Raw genomic sequence first — 19,946 nt, 5'->3', positions numbered from 1 at the left:
CTTTACGACGTCCAGATTCGTTGAACCTGAGTCACATTAACTGCCGCTCATCAAAGCCATTCATGATGTCTCATCAAAGCCATTCATGATGTCTAGGTTCGTTGATCCAGGTACTCCTCTTCAGGAGACCTCTCCCTTCTCCCTCAGCTGCTTTCTGCCTTCCCCACCGCTAGCACTGCGCGCACAGGTCTAGCGAGAGCAGGGCCTCCGGAACCTCTGCTCGCTGAAGGTCCTGCACGGGACGCGGGCAATTAGGTTTTTGGGAAGCGTCTTGACGCGACTGCTCGCTCCCTGAACGTCTACTTCCCGGCGTAACCGCTCGTGCGAACGACTACTTCGTCTACTTCCCGGCGTAACCGTTTGTGGGACTGCACTGCGAACATCTTCCTACATCGACATAGTTCGGCTACTTCGAGCAAGACCAGTCGAATAGCATGTCTATTCCAGCTGGTAACGGCGCAACCGGTGCCTCCGGCACTGGTCCCGCCTTGGGGTACTTACTAAACCTACTCTGGTTTAATTCTTTGTTCATGCTTATTAGTGAGAATAACATGAACACATGCACATATCTTGTACACACATTATCACTTATCTATATCATGAAATTGATATTAATATTTGGAATTAAAATATACCGAAAATTGCCTAGATATCTAACAATCCAAAAACCTAATTGTGTTAATAGGCTTTCGGTATCTAGCTTTGCTGCATCAATCAAACCACCACCTTTTGATGGTTCAAATTACAAACGTTGGCAAGAGCGGCTTATACTGTGGTTAACACTATCGAGAGTGATCCATATGAAAGAGGGTAAGCCTGAACAATTCTCTCCAGAGGAAGGGAGTGCGTTCGATGAGGCTGATATTCTCTTTCGAGGCTTGATCATTAGTGTTCTCGGTGATAACCTGGTGGATTCTTATATCCGGCTGCCAACTGGCAAAGCATTGTGGGATGCTCTTGAGGCTCAATATGGAGTATCTGACGCCGGGAGTGAGTTGTATATCATGGAGCAGTTCCTTGAGTACAGGATGGTCGAAGACCGTTCTGTAGTGGAACAGGCTCATGAAATACATACTCTGGCAAAAGATCTCAAAAATTGCAGCAAAGAGTCCCCATGTGTGTTACCCAATAAGTTTGTGGCCGGAGGTATAATCTCTAAGCTGCCACCTTCTTGGAGGGACTTTGCTACTTCTCTAAAACACAAGAGACAGGAGTTCACAATAGATGGACTCATAGGGACTCTTGATGTTGAGGAGAAGGCGAGAGCAAAGGACATACGTGGGAAAGGAGTTGTTGGTGCTTCAAGTGCCAATCTTGTTCAGAAGAACAACTCCCACAAGAACAAGAAAAAGCCACCGCAGAACCAACCAAAGACTAAGAAGACAACCACATTTAAGAAGAAGAAGAAGACGGGAGCTTGCTATGTGTGCGCTAGTACGGATCACTTTGCTTCAAAGTGTCCGAACCGCAAAGGCAACGACTCCGCCAACATGGTTATTAGCGAGCCTGGAGGAACTTCGGGGTACGGTAATTTATTACCTACTGTTCTTTCAGTCTTTGGTTCACCCGAGTGGTGGGTTGACACTGGTGCTAATATTCATGTTTGTGCTGATACTTCTTTGTTCTCTTCTTACCAGACCGGCGGGACTTCCTCCTTGCTGATGGGGAACAGATCACATGCGCGTGTTCTTGGTGTTGGTACGGTAAATCTGAAGTTTACTTCGGGGAAGACCATGCAGCTGAAGAACGTGCAGCATGTCCCCACCATCAAGAAGAATTTAGTCAGCGGCTCTCTACTGTGTAGAGATGGTTTCAAATTAGTCTTTGAGTCCAATAAATGTATCTTGTCTAAGTTTGGTACTTTTGTTGGAAAATGTTATGAAAGCGGAGGCTTGTTCCGTCTTTCTTTGTCAGATGTTTGTAATAAAATTGCATACAATGTTATTAACGTTGATGAAATAAATGTTTGGCATTCGAGGCTTTGTCACGTTAATTTTGGTTGTATGATGCGCTTAGCTAATTTGAGCTTAATTCCAAAGTTCACTTTTGTCAAAAATTCTAAGTGTCATGTATGTGTTGAATCAAAACAAACTCGTAAGCCTCATAAGACCGCGGAGGCAAGGAGCTTGGCACCCTTAGAATTAATTCATTCCGATTTGTGCGAAATGAATGGAGTGTTGACAAAAGGTGGTAAAAAATATTTCATGACTTTGATTGATGATAGTACTAGATTTTGTTACATCTATTTGTTGAAGTCAAAAGATGAAGCTTTACACTACTTTAAAATCTATAAAGCTGAAGTAGAAAACCAACTTGAGAGAAAGATCAAAAGAGTTAGGTCAGATCGTGGTGGCGAGTATTTCTCAAATTTATTTACTTTATTCTGCAAGGAACATGGTATTATTCATGAAAGGACGCCTCCCTATTCACCTCAGTCAAATGGGGTTGCCGAAAGAAAGAACCGCACTCTAACGGATTTGGTTAACGCCATGTTAGATACAGCGGGACTTTCCAAGGAATGGTGGGGTGAGGCTATATTGACTGCATGTCATGTCCTAAACCGTGTTCCTACAAAGAATAAAGAGATAACTCCATTCGAGGAATGGGAGAAGAAAAGGCCAACACTGTCATACTTACGTACATGGGGTTATTTGGCAAAAGTGAGTGTGCCAATAACCAAGAAACGTAAGCTTGGACCTAAAACTGTGGATTGTATCTTTCTAGGTTATGCTATTCACAGCGTTGGATATAGATTTTTAATAGTGAAATCTGGAGTATCTGACATGCATGTTGGTACTATAATGGAGTCCAGAGATGCTACATTTTTTGAAAACATTTTTCCCATGAGAGATGAAACAAGTTCATCTAGGCAAGAGTTCATCGAGGATGATGGCTCTGCTGAGCTGATAGAACACAATGAACATACACTTGTAGAAAATCCTGAGGAGGATAACAATGATGCTCCAAGAAAGAGCAAGAGACAAAAGGACTGTAAAGTCTTTTGGTGATGATTTCATTGTATACCTCATAGATGATACACCCAGAACCATTGAAGAGGCATATTCATCTCCTGATGCTGACTATTGGAAGGAAGCAGTAAGGAGTGAGATGGATTCTATTATGTCTAATGGAACCTGGGAGGTCGTTGAACGTCCTTATGGATGTAAACCGGTTGGATGCAAGTGGGTGTTCAAGAAAAAGCTTAGGCCAGATGGTACTATTGAAAAGTACAAGGCTAGGCTTGTGGCCAAGGGTTATACCCAAAAAGAAGGAGAAGATTTCTTTGACACTTATTCACCAGTTGCCCGATTGACCACAATTCGAGTGTTACTTTCCCTGGCAGCCTCTTATGGTCTTCTCATTCATCAGATGGACGTTAAGACGGCTTTCCTCAATGGAGAGTTAGAAGAGGAGATCTATATGGATCAGTCGGATGGGTTTGTATCAAAGGGTCAAGAAGGAATGGTTTGTAAGTTGTTAAAATCTTTATATGGTCTCAAGCAAGCGCCTAAGCAGTGGCATGAAAAGTTTGATAGAACTTTGACCTCTGCCGGCTTTGTTGTGAACAAAGCTGACAGATGTGTGTACTATCGCTATGGTGGGGCTGAAGGAGTGATTTTGTGCTTGTATGTGGATGACATACTGATCTTTGGCACTAGCCTTAATGTGATTAAGGAAGTCAAAGAGTTTTTATCTCAAAATTTTGAGATGAAGGATCTGGGAGAAGCTGATGTTATCCTTAATATAAAACTGGTAAAAGAGATCAATTGTGGGGTGATTCTTACACAGTCTCACTATGTGGAGAAGGTGTTAAGTCGCTTTGGTTATAGCGACTATAAACCTGTCTCAACACCATATGATGCCAGTTTAATTCTTAGAAAGAACAAAAGGATAATGCGAGATCAGTTGAGATATTCTCAGATCATTGGTTCATTAATGTATTTAGCTAGCGCTACAAGACCTGACATCTCGTTTGCTGTAAGCAAACTGAGCCGGTTTGTTTCAAACCCGGGAGATGATCATTGGAAGGCTCTTGAAAGAGTAATGCGCTATCTGAAGGGGACAATGAACTATGGAATTCACTACACCGGGTACCCAAGGGTACTAGAAGGGTATAGTGATTCAAATTGGATTTCTGATGCTGATGAGATAAAGGCCACAAGTGGATATGTGTTTACACTTGGTGGTGGAGCTGTTTCCTGGAAGTCTTGCAAGCAGACCATCTTAACGAGGTCAACTATGGAAGCAGAACTCACAGCATTAGATACCGCCACTGTTGAGGCTGAGTGGCTTCGTGAGCTCCTTATGGACTTGCCGATAGTTGAAAACCCGTTACCGGCAATCCTAATGAACTGTGACAATCAAACGGTAATTGTCAAGGTGAATAGTTCAAAGGATAACATGAAGTCATCTAGACATGTGAAAAGGCGGTTGAAATCTGTCAGAAAATTGAGAAACTCCGGAGTTATAGCCCTGGACTATGTTCAGACGGCTAAAAATCTGGCAGATTAGTTTACAAAGGGTCTTTCACGAAATGTGATAGACAATGCATCTATGGAATTGGGCTTGAGACCCACGTGAGTCATTCTATAGTGGAAACCTGTCCTATGTGATCGGAGATCCCGTGAATTAGGATGGTGAAATAAACTAAAGTCTGACTGTGAGAAGAGAACATTTGTGAAAAGGGCTCATTCCGTGTATAAGGTGCATTTCTCTTCTAATCTGTATGACAGGTTGGTCTATACCTTAATGTGTGACAGGTGGTTTTTTTTAAACAAATGAGTTGTTTTCTTGAAACAAAGATGTTGTCCTACAGAACATCTGAAAGGAACACACCTATATGAGTTTGACCACTGGTCATGGTCTATGAGAATTGGGTATTCTCTAGAAACTCATGAAGGGCCTGGAGTATGACTTATAAGCTCCAAACCGCGGGGATGCTTTTGCAGCCTAGTACCAGTGTAGGGCTCTGGTCAAACTTGTTTGCACAAAACTGGCAATTCAAGGCATAGTCCATTGCACAGTTGTGAATAAGTGTAGCCTTTGTCCTAGATGGAAGTTCAACTTAACAGTCTCTGTCGAATACTGGTATATCAATGAGGGAATGAGGGTATTTCTAGTGTGGCTTGAATTTCTTGGTGGGGATTGTTGGAGTAATGGGCTTGGCCCATTACTTCTAAAGCATTAAAAGAATTTAAAGCCCACTATTAATGCTAGGGAATCAATGCTTAATTCCGTACCGGAAATTGAGGAGGATCTCAACCGACTTAAAAGGTGGACTTCGTGTACACCACTTGTGAAGCCGGTAAGAGGAGGACGGTGAACCACACGCGCGCGCGCTCGCTCGCCTCGCCTCGCCGGGCCGGGCCGTGGCCGTGGCCGAGGCGGAGACGAGGCGGAGGCGGAGGCGAGGCGAGGCGAGGCGCGCGCGGCCGGACGTGACGTGCAGGTGCCGGTGCCGGACGGGCGGTGCGCGTGCGCATGCGCGTGCGCGGCCGGACGTGACGTGCAGGTGCCGGTGCGGTGCGGTGCGGTGCGACGTGATGTGCTGAGATGAGAAGGATGTTTTGCAGTAAAGGGTATTAAAACAGAGGGTTAATGTCGTCACTAATGACCGGACATTGAAGGCTCTTTACGACGTCCAGGTTCGTTGAACCTGAGGCACATTAACTGCCGCTTATCAAAGTCATTCATGATGTCCAGATTCGTTGAACCTGAGGCATATCGTGCCTATATAAACCAGCACCCTCTCCTCTCATCCTCACTCATCTCAAGCACTCATCCAGGTACTCCTCTTCAGGAGACCTCTCCCTTCTCCCTCAGCTGCTTTCTGCCTTCCCCACCGCTAGCACTGCGCGCACAGGTCTAGCGAGAGCAGGGCCTCCGGAACCTCTGCTCGCTGAAGGTCCTGCACGGGACGCGGGCAATTAGGTTTTTGGGAAGCGTCTTGACGCGACTGCTCGCTCCCTGAACGACTCCTTCGTCTACTTCCCGGCGTAACCGCTCGTGCGAACGACTACTTCGTCTACTTCCCGGCGTAACTGTTCGTGGGACTGCACTGCGAACATCTTCCTGCATCGACATAGTTCGGCTACTTCGAGCAAGACCAGTCGAATAGCATGTCTATTCCAGCTGGTAACGGCGCAACCGGTGCCTCCAGCACGGGTCCCGCCTTGGGGTACTTACTAAACCTACTCTGGTTTAATTCTTTGTTCATGCTTATTAGTGAGAATAACATGAACACATGCACATATCTTGTACACACATTATCACTCATCTATATCATGAAATTGATATTAATATTTGGAATTAAAATATACCGAAAATTACCTAGATATCTAACAACTCATGAAAATTAAAAAACATATAAGGCATGCTTAAAGTACTTTAGGTGATACCAAATTGTACTCATTTCAGATTATTTAACTAAACTAAGAAATTATTGTTGGTCAAAGTAAGCAAACAATCAACGGTGACAAATATATCTAACGCAGAGAGTAAAATTTACTTACTGAAACTTAAAAATATATTAATTAATGAATAATTATCAAGTCTATCAATGCAAAGCCAGACCAAAAGCGACCCAGAAGAAGGAACCAATAATAAAAATGAAAGAGCCACTGGAATTTTATTCCTAGAAGAGTCGTATGAGGCATTGCAAACTAAGATTGTCCCTGCAAGAAACCAGGCGCTAAACCGCCCATTCCCGGCTTCATGGCTTTCCACCCTTCTGCTGACATCCTTTTGATTCTTTCCACACCACAAGTCCCTTTCCTTTTGCTCTCTTTTAACCTTTTCTCTGTCTTTACAGAATTCAACTTAGAGAAGCAAAAGGTGAGTTAGTGATCTAGAGGTTACTGAAAGTGCCCTTAGAATGCTTTTAGGTCTTAACAATGTCAGAGGATATATTCATTCAGCTCAATCGGATTATGTGTGTACAATTATATATATATAACATCCATGCTTGTATGATGTATCTTTGAGATGAAGGCACTGATTCAGCAAACATTTGCACGGGGACTCTGAATGATTGGTGAATATTGTAGGAATTCGATGCTTGAATCATGCTTATGGAGCTTAGCATGTTAGCACTGATCGATCTCGACAAAAGGTTAGCAACACTTTTTGGGCCTTCTTTTTTCCTAGCTTTTGGAGACTGTGTAGATGCTTTACCTGACGACGTTTTCCCTATAAAAATTGCATGCTTTACCTGATATAATGCATTATTGATGCAGACATTGTCGACAGCATTAGCCTTATCAACCAGGCAGCAATCTTGTCTCCCGTGTAAATTATTGCAAATGTGTGAGATCACACAAGTTCAGGTTAGGAAAACAATTCTCTTGGCCACCAGCATTGGATATGCATAAATCTGGATACGAGAGCCAGAAGACTAATTTAATAGTGGAAGTTGGCTTTGGTCAGTAGTATGTGGAACCATCATGGATAACTTTTTCTTATTCTTTTTGTATAAGATAGCTTGTTATATTTATTTTTCTCCTTTGTTGCATTGATGATTTGATGTTTCATCTGTTGGACACACAACTTAGGGTGTGTTTAGTTCATTTTGCAAAATTGTGTAAAGATGTAAAGAGGACATTTGAAGTACTAAATGAAGTCTATTTGTAAAACTTTTTGTATAGATGGGTTGTAAATCGCGAGACGAATCTAATGATGCTAATTAATCCATGTTTAATCAATAATTAGCGGATGTTTACTGTAGCATCACTGTTGCAAATCATGGATTAAGTAGGCTCATTAGAATCGTCTCGCGATTTACAGCCCATCCATGCAAAAAGTTTTGTAAATAGACTTCATTTAGTACTTCAAATTAGCAAGATTCTATTTCGCTTTAATGCGTTTACAGCTTTTTTTGCAAAAATTTACAGATCTTAACAGAGCCTTAGTGCCGTACTTGTTATAATGTTTATTTTTCTCCTTTGCTTGTTGCATTTGGTGCGTCATCATACCTCAGTACAATTGTTTTCATGGTGAGTTGATATCCCATCTGCAGTAGTTGAGATGTGAACGTTTAAAAAGTCTTTTTTAGTTCTAATAAAAGACACGAAAAGAAAGAATCCTATTGCACTGAATTTTATTCTTGCAGCAAAAAAAGTGAGAGAAAGAAAGTGTACATAATTTGAATTTTTTGTTGCTGCAAGTATAAGAGGATAAATCACCAAATTAGTCGAAACATATTGTGAGCCGTGAAATACAAACAGTGCATAAAGGGCATCTCTCTTAAAAGTGCAAAGAGATGACTCCCGTTTCAACCACTGCAAAACAACATATCAAGAAAAACTGCTGCAAAACAAAATTGCTATTTTTAACAATGTTATATATAGTCCTCCGACTAATTGCGATTAATAGTTCTAGTTGGTATTGAGACGACTAGGTAAAACTCCGATTACTTCCAATTAGGATCTTATTGGTGTGATGGCGACTAGGCTCTAGTATAACATAACATTGCTTTTCAAAAAAAATTATGTGAAATTCGTCCGTTTTCCAGAGCCCATCGCAAAGGGACCTAGAAATTCACCGTTTCTTCCTCCTCTCCCAGAAAATTCCCAGTTCGCTGTCCCTCTCTTCCTCCTCTCCCAGAAAATGCTCCCAAAATCCAACCACCGGCGCTGACAAATCGCACAAACCAAACCACCTGCAGCTCGTCAAGTCTTCATCGGCCTCTACCTCTCCCGGTATCCCAGCTCCGGCCGGGGAAACCTCCGGCGACCCGCGTCTAGGCTCCAAGAACCTCACGGCCCGTACAAGAAAGCAGAGGAAAGCTCCCCCCCCCCTCCTCGATCCTCGCCCCCTCCGTTGCGGCGGCCGTACCGTCAGTGGCCTGGCGTCCACGTCGTCGCCTTCGTTTTCGTCTCCACATCGAGAGACGAGAGGAGAGAGACCTGCCGTCGCGGAGCAAGGTGAGGAAGACGTCTCACCTCTCCTCACCTCGTCACTTTCTGCGGCGGCCGTCGTCCCTCGGCCACTCTCCGGCACCTACCGGCAGCGCGCCACCGAGCAGGACGCAGCGGTACGACCCGACCTGTCTCCTCCCCGTTGGCGATTCTTGGGCGGTCGGCTGTTGTGAGCCGGTCACGTGTTCTTCTTCTCCATCCCGTTTTTTTTTTTGTTATTATTTTTTGGGTATTCTTGTGTGATTGTCTGCAGAAATTCTCATGCGATGCAGTGGGTTTTTTGGGGGTGTTTGTAGGCTTGGTCTCGAATTCGTGCGAGGGGTTTAGGGGCAAGGATTTGGTTAGAGTTTGTTAACCACTCCTTTTAGCGGAAGGGATTTAATCGATGGGGCTTTGACAAATGATTACGATCAGTTTTTCTTCAGGGAATATTATGAATCTTCCGTGCTAAATCCTTTTTAACTTTCCCCTAAACGTTGGTTCAATTTCTCCTGGTTTACAGTTCGCTTGATGGTTTTGGGAATTTTCTTAAAAGATGGTACTGTGTTTCATACCTGAACAATCTGACTGTGCCAACATTTCTCTTGAGAGGTCAACTAATTGGAACCATACCATACCTTTGATTTGGCTTATTTGGAAGGTCACCAACGACCATGTTACTCCATCAAATTCATTACCATTAGTTTTGCACCTTTTCTGATTACATGGCAAGAGTTTTGAAAAACTGTAGTAGCGTGTACCCAATTTTGATGTAAACATACTAAGGTTGTTGCTCCCATATGCAATGTCTGCCACTATATTGGTTACAGGAAATCCATATGATGTGTTAAATGACAGGGCTCAGATACTAATTGACTTGCTGCTTGATGCTGTGCAGGCTGCCATGAGAAGATAAACTTGATAGCGCCAAAGATCTACTTACGAAATTCAGCATGGGTTCTGGGAATTTGTTAATGAAGAAGGTGGTAAAGCCCAGTTCCTTTGATCTGGACATAAAATTTGATCAGAGTTGGGTGGAGGATGTTAGTTGCCCTATCTGTCTCGATATCCCTCACAATGCAATCTTACTGAGGTGTACCTCATATGAGAAGGGCTGTAGACCATTCATATGTGACACAGATCAGACACGTTCAAACTGTCTTGAGAGGTTCAAAGTTGCTCATGGGATACCAGTCAATGTGAAAGTCTCATCTCTTACTGTGGCTCCCCTTGATAGCATTCATATCATTTCATCTAATGCAAATAACCGCCCAGCCTGTCCGTTGTGCCGAGGTGATGTGATTGGGTGGTTTGTTATTGATGAGGCTCGCTTGCATCTTAACCAGAAGAAAAGATGCTGTGAAGAGAGTTCATGCTCATATGCTGGTAACTTCCATGAACTTCAGAAGCACACCCAGCAAAAACATCCAAATTCACGCCCTTCAGAAATTGATCCTGCTCGCCGGGTTGACTGGGAGAATTTGCAGCAGTCTTCTGATATAATAGATGTCTTGAGCACAATACATGCACAGGTTCCTAATGGCGTAGTCTTGGGAGATTATGTCATCGAGTATGGGGATGATGAAGCTGGAGATGAGTATGAAGTCTACCACAGGGTTAGAAGGAACTGGTGGGCATCCTGTATTTTTTGCAAGGCATTCCGTAGGTCTCCAGGAGGCCAAAGAAGAGCAAGAGCAAGGGAAAGGAGAGATAGTGGAACGAGGAGCAGCAATAGATCTAGTCAAGAAAGCCTTACCCTTGAAGTGCCAACAAGATCTGTTGACATAAGAGAAATCAGATTTGATGAAATTGATGACGAATATATAGTTACAGGGGCCATGCCTAGGGTTGCGGGATCAAGGAGAATGGCTGGTCATTACAGGTCTGTGTACTTATTTTGCTATTTCCTGATTTCTGTTGTTAGAGATTATATGATTAAGATGGTGTACACATGCAGAGACAAAACCATAAAACCATCAATAGAAATTTAATTCTGTTTTATGTTCTCCATCTTGCACCCTTCTTTCTTCAGCATAAAACTATGTCCAAGCGTAGAACGTGTCTTAGCACAACAACACTACAGCTATAACAAACTTTATCTTCTTTTTATTTGTTTGTTTAGCACTCTGTCTCTGATACACACTATCATTGTTCAATCTAGGGATCCCAGGTTCAGACACCGACGTTCACACTTGTAGGATCAGGCAGCAAAAAAGGAAAAGTCGTGCTGATGTCTGATGCAGCAACAATCAGAATCGCTCGACCTCTATTCATTTATTTTTCCTTTGTTTTAAACAAAAGAAGAAACGAAAACTCTCCACCCTTGTAGGAGGTGCTCTGGCAGCTCAAATTTCCTGTACAGAAAATATAGCAGTAAGCGTTTTCCTACTGTTGATTTGCAGCAGGTTTCATCTCCGTTGCAGGTTCTTTAATGTAAATATTTAGCTCCCTACTTATGGTAGCAATGTTTAAAGATCAGCTTCTTGCCTTGAAATCCTTGTATCTCAAAATGCTTCTCTGGAATACAGCCATCTTTAACAGCAAAAATGCTTCTCTGCAAGACTTTTACCATGCTGATTTTCTTGCCCTGTTTTGAGTTTTGACAACTGTTGAGAATTGAAGATGGTACAAACTAGCTTTGAATTGCATTCGCATGACTCTGTTCTTGCTTCCTTGTGCTGCTGGGCATGTGGAAGAGCTTCCTTCCGTGTTGGAAGGAATGGAAGGCGCTGAAAAAGGAACTGGTGCTGGCTCCTAAGCATATTCCGCACCGTACCGCCTGATCTGTGCTTGGGCTTATCGAGAGCTTTCTTGCTCGACTGCCGTTGCCTTTGCTCTGATTTCTTCCGTGGTTTGTCTGCTTGATTCTGGTTGACCTCGATCATCAAGTGGCTTGAAAATCCCTTGCTTGCCGGGATAGGCAGGTCATGCCTCCGAGTCTTTGTTACGCATCCATGTCCTCTTTTGCTTAATTCAGATAGTCTTTGCTACGCATCAATGTCCCTTCTTCTGATAAAAATTCAGGTAGTCTTTGTTACGCATCAATGTCCTTCCGATAAAGATGATGCGTCAGAGACGGTTAGCTGAAGAACTGTCTCTAGGAACTGAGAGAAGCAAAGGCCGTGCTGCAGGTTCTCCAAAAATAGCAGGTAATGTTAACCCTAATTACTAGTTGGACTATAATAATCAGATGGCAAAATCGCAGAACAGAAAATTGAGAGAAGTAATCAGAGAAAGAGACCAATGCAAAATGATATTCAGCAACAGGTCACCATCAGCGTCGAGACATTAGCACGGTGCTAGCATAAGGCAAATGTACGAATAAGATGGAATTATTGAGATTCATCCTTTGATAATCAAGACGGAAAAGAAAATGTCATAAGTATCACTGTCACCTGGGGTAAGCACAAAGTAATGCAAAAGCAAAATTAAATACAGCAGTGTTACTGCTTCTCCAGAAAGCAGCAATCGGTGGGTCCAAAACCAGAAGACCACAGCATCGCTTCTCAACAATGGCTGTGTCAGCATGTGCGCCGTCATAACATAATGAGCGTGTGTCGCATGGCTCCAGCTACATAACGCCAGTCCTCCCTTTGGAAACACGATAAGAACTGAGATTAGCTTATGTATGTTATTGCAGCGTAGACCATACAAACAGCAACAGCAACAGCAACAGCAGAGGTAACTTATTCCTACTTCTAGATGAGGCGACTCCCAGACATAGATCGAGTAGTAAGATTAGATCCACTTCAGGGGCTACTCCACAATTACCCTGATATGACAGTAAAATCACTTCGCCACCCCTAGCCCCACTGTTGGAAAAAATTGTTTCAGCCTGAGTCACACTCACACGAACAAGTAGCTGTTCACCAGAGATGTCTCTTCAAGGAAGTTTTTCATCTTCAAACTAATGAGCTTAGCAGAGAAAGCTCATGCATTTCAGTTAGTGTCCACTCTTCTCCGGTTTGTCCTCCAAGAACTATAGCCTTTGTTCCTCCCACGACGCAGGTGCTGTGGCCCCAAGCAAACCGTGGAGGCCGCCCTGGAACATTCAGAATCCTCCAGGTCGGCTTCTCTTCAGCTGGATCCAGGAGGTAAAGCTGTGAGGCTGAGTGAAGACCCGCCACAGACCCACCAAATATCAAAACTCTACCTCCAGGAAGGCTCACTGCAACGTGATCAAGGCGAGGAGGTGGGCCAACTCCAGCAGGATTACCAGCTCCTGGCATCCCGCAGCCAGTGATGCACCGCCAGCATGGCTTGTCTTCACTTAAATCTAGAGTGAATACATCGCTGGACCTGAGCCGTAGAGGGCCACTTTTGGCAAGACCACCAAACATCAAGATTTTCTTGCCGTCATAAACAGAAAGGGAGTGCCCAAGTCTAGAAGGTGGAGTCCAAGATGCAGGTATCTCCCTCCACACAGGTTTTTCCATTGTAACATCTAGGAGGTAGGTATCACTTAGAAGAACACCAGAGTCAGCACAGCCACCAGAAACCACCAGCTTTGTACCATCCACTGTGCAAGAGCTATGCCAGGACCGTGGCACTGGCGGTGCAAGGCCAGGAATCTCGCGCCAAGTTGGATGTTGTGCATCCAGATCCAAAATGAAGACATCATTCAGTAGCCCCTGCCCCCCACAGCCACCGAACAGAACCAGCCGTGATCCATTTAGGCATGATAAGGTATGGCCCCAGCGACCAGGAGGAGCCGAGCTCACATTGACATGCCTCCATTCTGGCTTGCTGGCACTCAAATCCAGCACAAATGTATCATTCATCGGCTGCATGTTAACACCTTCTCCACCAAAAAGGACAACACGGTTCCCTACAGCACAGGCACTGAAGTTGCAGCGAGATGGCTCCACCGCACCACCGATTGTCAATTTCCTCCAGGCAACAGCTTCCAGGGTGGTCAACTCTCGAGCTAGCCGTCCCCATGCTAAACTTCTTGATCCTGCCACACTCTCAAGGGTCCGAGTAGCTTCACTGCCCCATGCATTCTGACAAACCATCCTCCAAAGGTCTTCATTTTTTGTCAAGTGATACAGTCTCTTACAAACAGAGTTTACAGAGGCTATATCCCTGGGCGACAGTTTTGAGAAGATCTTTTGGCACAGTACCTCATCACTCAGCAGGAAGATACTAGAATATTCCCATAAGTTAGCCTTGCCCACCGAAGATGGTGGGGGTGTGTTATCTGGTGCAATCCATGTATATCTCGCAAGTTCCTTTGTTACAGAGCCAGGCGATGGCCCCAAATCAACATTGGAATCATTGAAAAACTGAATGCCCATATAGTGTGTTATTGCGTCATCGTCTCCATATATTGGTGTTAGTCGCAGCTTTGCCATGTATGGAGAACCATCTTTTCTAAAATTCAACAGATCACCCTGGAATTCGGTCCCATCCTCTAAACATCTCCGAATCCCAGTAACTACTGCAGCATCAACAAGGGGATGTCTCCTCTGAGCAAATGGTCCTCTGCATTGCAAAAACCGGCTGCAAAAGAAAAAAAAAAAGCAGCTTAACAATAGTAAAGAAGATGCAAGTGAAAATTGTAGGAAAAAAAAAGGCTAACATAGGACGTAAAATTTTCAAATTTGCTCAGAGGTGAAAGGAAAAATTAAGAAATATGTATTAGGTCAACTGAACTTCAAATTAACCCTCTTTAAGCGGCAGTAGAGAACAACATTCTGCATCCATTCCATATTTAATTTTATGAGCACAATGTTAGAGACAATATCAGCAAAGCAAGTTTTATTATTCAAAAGTCCCCTGCGTGCTTTCGTTAGTTAACTACTGGTGACATTACTGATACAACTAAAGACTACATTTAGTCTGCCTTAACTGTCCAACCTACAAGAAGCATGGTACTTAAGGCTGGCATTTGTAATTCAGTTACTTTTAGTCCTCTATTTTTTATTCCCAAATTTGATTTGCATGCAAAACTAACGAATGTCAGCATAGACAACATATGCGTGTACAGAATTTGCAAGTACGTACCATCTTTAAATCATTATCAAGAGCTTTTTCTTCCTTTCTAAATCCAAACCCATGTATACAACTCTACATATATCCATTAAAATCCTTAAGGCAACTATTTGGTCACTGAAGGAAACTGGCTACTAGTACCACTGGTAATAAGCTGTCATCACCTTGTTGGATATGACTTTGCCTAACATTGAAAGGGCAGGATCCCAGTTTTCTAAATAGATTAGGAACTTGAAGTAGTATATGACGCCAGGAGCAAACAGTTTTATATCCATCATGGATGTGTTGCATGGTGCCAAGGTTGGCACCATATTTAGCATCATGCCGGACGGATATCACTAAGTCTTTCTAAAAGATACTGACAAATTCTAATCATAACAGTAATATGTAGTCCATGAGGCAATCTGTTGACAGAAGATGAAACTCTTCTGCTGCAAGGCTGAACTAGAAGAGAAACATATACAAAGCAGAACAGTAAGCTAGACGTTCAAGCAACTGTAACTATAATTCAAAATTTTCTGCCTCATGTCCATATACAAGTTCTCAATCAATAGGTTAACAACATCTCAAGATGTTCTCTGCTCAATTATCCACTACTACTCCCTCCGTTTTTAAATATATGATGTTTGAGATAAGCTAATTAGTTGAGGGAATAGTTGTTAACTGGTGCCCTTGTATCCAACAAAACACATCCATTTTAGTTATATAAAGTGGAATATTGTAATTCTAGATATAGATCACTGCCAACATATGAAGTAAAAAAACAGTTCCATACTTAATCAACCAGAAATGAAACGAAAACAAGTAGACCCAGATCCTATGTCAAAATGAATTTGCAACAGAGTTATACTCAGGGAAAAATAATCATTGTCCTTTTGGATAGTGTGGAGAATTATACAGAGCCAAAATACATTCCTCCTTACTTCTTATCCTAGGATAAAACTTAAATATTAGGGAACTGAGTCATTTTCATCTTAAATTACCACTCCTAGCATACAATTTGGTGGGACTAGCAGTTGAAAGTGATGGGAAGCAACTAACAGTTCGAATCAACTCCTTCTCTAAGGAAAACCTAAAACCAGCACATCATACTTTAACATAAACATGTTTACATATATCATAAACCAAACACCATCATAAGTCTATTAGTCTAGTCGTTACAGTTGTTCATGTAAATAGACCCCTTCGTTGCTACAGTGCTTAAATTAACACGGGAAAGGAAGAAATACTACCCGTCAGTAAATAAACCAGTACAATAAAATCTTAACTTGATTCCAGCCGGCCACTACAAATCCAGATTATTATCTACACTACGGGCTATGAGATACTGCTCAGGTCACCACAAAACAGCAACAAGCACGCTAAATAACTTTTCGGGGTCGATCAACTATCCACCCTAAGCGATTCCTCTAGCAACGAATGAACCCCCCCTGCGCATCATCATCATCATCATCATCATCACAGAACCAACCCAGCTCGGATTCCAAACTGCAGCGCACGGGGCAGGTGGTTACCAGTTCCTCCCGAGCACCTCCTCGGCGCGGTACCCGGTGGCGTCCTCGAACCCGCGGTTGACGTAGATGATGGGGAAGTCGGGCTCGAGCGCGTCGGAGACCACGATCCCGCACGCGCCCAGCACGCCCTCGATGGCCAGCGAGAACCCCGGGGGCCCGGGCCCGGCCTGGACCTCCTCCTCCTCCTCTTCCTCCTCGTCGTCACCGCCGCCGCCGCCGCCGCCGTCGGAGTCGCTGTCCCACTCCATCGCGGCCGCGGGGGAACCCTAGCCCATGCCGGCGCGCGCCGCTAGGGTTGTGGTCGGAGCGGGGTGGGGACGGCGCGGAGGGCTCGCTCGGGCGGATTTATACTGCGGCGGCGGGCGCGGCCAATCGCGGGGTGCAATCGGCGAGGGCAAGGGGAAGGAGGAAGCGAAGCGAGGCCAGCGGCGAACGAGTGGACGACGGGGTGAGGGGTAGGGGGAGACGGTGGGCGGGGTGGGGCGATCAGCGCCGTCGGATCTGCTGCGGGTCCCGGCGGGCGGACGGCTGTGGAGAGGAAGGACGGAAGGGGAAAGAACAAGGGAAAATTCGATTCATGCCACCACAACTCCGTGAAATTGGGTTTCACGTTGAAAATCATGTCACTCAATGGCATGGATTTCAACACGAAATCCAACTTCGTGAAATTGTAGTGGCATGGATCCAACTGACCCAAAGGGTATTACTAGCCAGTGGAAAATTATACTTTACAGTAAATCCTATCAAAAAATAGAGAAAAATTGGCAAAGCGAAATTGTGAGAGTAATAAAGATGTGAACATGTGGAGGATATTTGGGACAGGTGGTGGTGTAATTTTATTAAATCCTTAGAGCGTAGGTTGAATTTGAACAGAATCCTTAAAAATATGTGAAGGACATCAGTCTTAAATTGTGCATGTCACGACACACGACATTTCTTCTTGGTTTATTTACATACCGTGCAAGTTCCTTCATATGCTTACTCATATGCTTCAAAAGTAAGTTGGCTCACGTGTATACGATGTTTTACCTTTTTTTTAAAAAAAAGAAATTAAACTTCCACGACTTTTGCGTGTAATTTGGTTGTTGTGGTTATAACGATTTGGTTTTAAAGAATATTTAAAATGGGAAACATAATAAACAGTGAAAAAATGAAAAATCAAACATAAATAGTGAATATAATTTATTCAATTATTTTTACTTAAAACCAAAATTAAGAAACGTTGGTATATCTCAAAGAAAATTCATAGAGTAAAAAAGGACAATGAGTTAGGAATATATGCAATATCAGAATTGGATGTTTGAGTTAGGTTACGTCAATGATATATGATGTTTCACCATTTAATGAACATATCTTGCTTCCTTCGTTGCTAATTGTGTACTGCTCACTCCACCTGTGAGTGTGAGCACAAGAGGCATATGTCATATACTCATATATAGGTTCTAGCTGTTAAGTAGTAGCATACTTGCAATGGCAAGATTTGCCGCCGTTTTTTTGCATGCATGTGGCGTTTGGGGTCAAGTGTGCGTGACATCAACCTATGCATGGCACGCAAAAGAGATGAATCCACGGCATCGCCTCAACAAATATGGCACTGGGGATAATTAGGCTACTTAGAATGCATTATATATGAATTTCACTACGAGATACTCCCTCCGTCTTAAATTATTAATTATTTTAACTTTTAGATATATGTTATGTTCAGGTGTATAGTAAAATCTACTCCCTCCTTCCACATTTATAAGGCATGGTGGAACATGGCACACGGTCTTCTAAACAACACTTTAATCATTTATTTATCATATATTATATCACTTATGATTACAAGCACGGTCTTTTAAACAACACTTTGATCATTTATTTATCATATATTATATCACTTATGATTACAAACTTAATCATTGTAAACTATATTTGATTATGAATCCAATCATATAAAATTTTAAAAAATTAATAGTCAAATTATTGGTCAAAGATGGGAAGGTTTGAATCTTGATATGCGTGTGTGCCTTATAAACGTGGAAGGAGGGAGTATGTACCTAAAAAAGTCAAAACGACTAATAATTTAGAATGGTGAGAGTACATACCTATGAGTACGATATAAGAGCATAATATCTTAGTATTTTTCTTCTAGGAGTAATCAATTAAATAATTAATGGTTGATATGATGTATTATTGCAATGATCTCGAATCACAAATCTTGTACATGGTTCTTTAGTCTTGAATATTGAACACAACCTTCACCGAGAGAACTTTTTTCCTCGCTTTTACGGAACTTTATGACGTACCATCAAACAATCTCATACTACACACTCAATCTGCATGATACACCAACTGAACAGATGAAAAGGACAAGAAACAGGGAAGCGTGCTGCCGGCTTTGGCTCGTTCGAGCAAAACCTAACCGGCCATTCATGCATGTTGGCAACTTGGCACCTAATTTAGTGAAACAGCTAGTGCATTGCTCTGTTAGTGGTGTTTCTGTTGTCATATAGGAGTAGATTATCTTTCATACTGATACTGCACAAAGCATTTTTGTTTTTCAGACACCTATTTAAACGGTAAGCCTAACAAAACGAGGCAGGTTGTTATTTGGTATATGGTTTTGGCAAACTTTTTTTAAGGTCATTTTTGCAAACTTTTGAAGTGCAAATAGGTGGCGAAGCAGAAAGTGCAGACCCGTTTGCCTTGTTACGACCTAGGAATCATAATGTTGTACTTCACACATAATTCAGTCCAAGGAGATGCCAAATATATGTTAATAATACATGTTTCTGATGGACTGAAAAATGTGCAGGCTAGGGCTGAACTATTGTAACAAGTGACGGTGTGAATGTGTGATGATTTTCCTATGAGGCAAAGCAAGGCCGGCATAGTTTCATTCCATTAAAAGAAAGGTACGGCACGGCTTCGGCACTCTCTCTCTCTCTCGAAGCGTCCCGTTCCTCCACACAGTTGAGAAAGGGCGACTCCGAGGCGATTCTCGTACCTCCGCCGGATCCGCCAGCTTCCTCATCTCCGGTTGCCTCTTTTGGCGCCGGTAGGCTGGGGGAGTTGTGGATCCGGTGGAGGGTGTATATATTCCCCACTATTGTACTAGTTTTAGGGTTAGGGTTGGAGTCTTTCTCGAGCTTCTCCGGCGTCATCCATGTCGACGGCGAACGGGTTCTTCAGGTGGTCCGTGGGCAGGAGGTACACAGCGACGACTTCTTATGCAGGAAGTTTGGCTTCGGCGATTTTGTCTTCGTTTCCATTTTCTGCGTCGAGGCTCGAACTTTCTGTGTGCTTCTTTGCGTTGTCTGTGGATTTCTCGTCAATGGCATCGCCGAATCCGTGCTGCACGACTTGGCTGTTGTTCGAAGGAGACTCGATGCTTGTACCGGTGGTGTGTTCACCGGGATTTTGTCCCTCCTAGGAGTTTATCCTTGGAGGTTAAGGTTCCACTTGCCCCTGTACGCGGGTAGGTGTTCTTGGATCCTATTTGTGGGATTGCCGCTTGGTGACCGGAGCTTGCCGGTGTTGCGACTGGCGTCTGTTTCCGGTA

The 19,946-nt window shown here is 43.3% G+C and overlaps 2 protein-coding genes across 5 annotated transcripts; one reads left to right on the top strand and one right to left on the bottom strand.

Moving 5' to 3' along the window:
- The first annotated feature begins 8,538 nt into the window (after positions 1-8,538).
- On the top strand, positions 8,539-11,441 carry LOC120654660. Of its 4 annotated transcripts, none has more exons than XM_039932278.1 (3): positions 8,539-8,921; positions 9,793-10,776; positions 11,056-11,441. In XM_039932278.1, the coding sequence occupies exons 2-3, from the start codon at positions 9,848-9,850 to the stop codon at positions 11,090-11,092; spliced, it is 966 nt and encodes a 321-aa protein (XP_039788212.1). In that variant the 5' UTR covers positions 8,539-8,921; positions 9,793-9,847; the 3' UTR covers positions 11,093-11,441. The 4 variants fall into 4 exon arrangements, with proteins under 4 accessions (XP_039788212.1, XP_039788210.1, XP_039788213.1 ...); XM_039932276.1 differs by having other exon boundaries at positions 8,540-9,031; XM_039932279.1 differs by lacking the exon at positions 8,539-8,921 and adding an exon at positions 8,973-9,092.
- A 767-nt stretch (positions 11,442-12,208) lies between these two features.
- Positions 12,209-16,869, bottom strand: LOC120654658 (putative adagio-like protein 2). Its single transcript, XM_039932275.1, has 2 exons — positions 16,403-16,869; positions 12,209-14,396 (listed from the first exon to the last, which is right to left on the bottom strand). The coding sequence occupies exons 1-2, from the start codon at positions 16,648-16,650 to the stop codon at positions 12,797-12,799; spliced, it is 1,848 nt and encodes a 615-aa protein (XP_039788209.1). The 5' UTR covers positions 16,651-16,869; the 3' UTR covers positions 12,209-12,796.
- Positions 16,870-19,946: the final 3,077 nt, after the last annotated feature.

This window comes from Panicum virgatum, chromosome 1N (assembly GCF_016808335.1).
Source record: "Panicum virgatum strain AP13 chromosome 1N, P.virgatum_v5, whole genome shotgun sequence".
Classification (NCBI taxonomy): domain Eukaryota; kingdom Viridiplantae; phylum Streptophyta; class Magnoliopsida; order Poales; family Poaceae; genus Panicum; species Panicum virgatum.
Note: the sequence above shows the minus strand (reverse complement) of the source record. Positions and strands in the feature narration are given on the sequence as shown.

Bases quoted from the DNA above. Each gene is read 5' to 3' on its own strand.
- LOC120654658 (XM_039932275.1), bottom strand. From the start codon at position 16,650: ATGGAGTGGGACAGCGACTCCGACGGCGGCGGCGGCGGCGGCGGTGAC. The intron at 14,397-16,402 runs GTAACCACCTGC...TTTCTTTTGCAG, and splicing joins GAGGTGCTCGGGAGGAACTG to CCGGTTTTTGCAATGCAGAG.
- LOC120654660 (XM_039932278.1), top strand. From the start codon at position 9,848: ATGGGTTCTGGGAATTTGTTAATGAAGAAGGTGGTAAAGCCCAGTTCC. The intron at 10,777-11,055 runs GTCTGTGTACTT...TGTTCAATCTAG, and splicing joins AGAATGGCTGGTCATTACAG to GGATCCCAGGTTCAGACACC.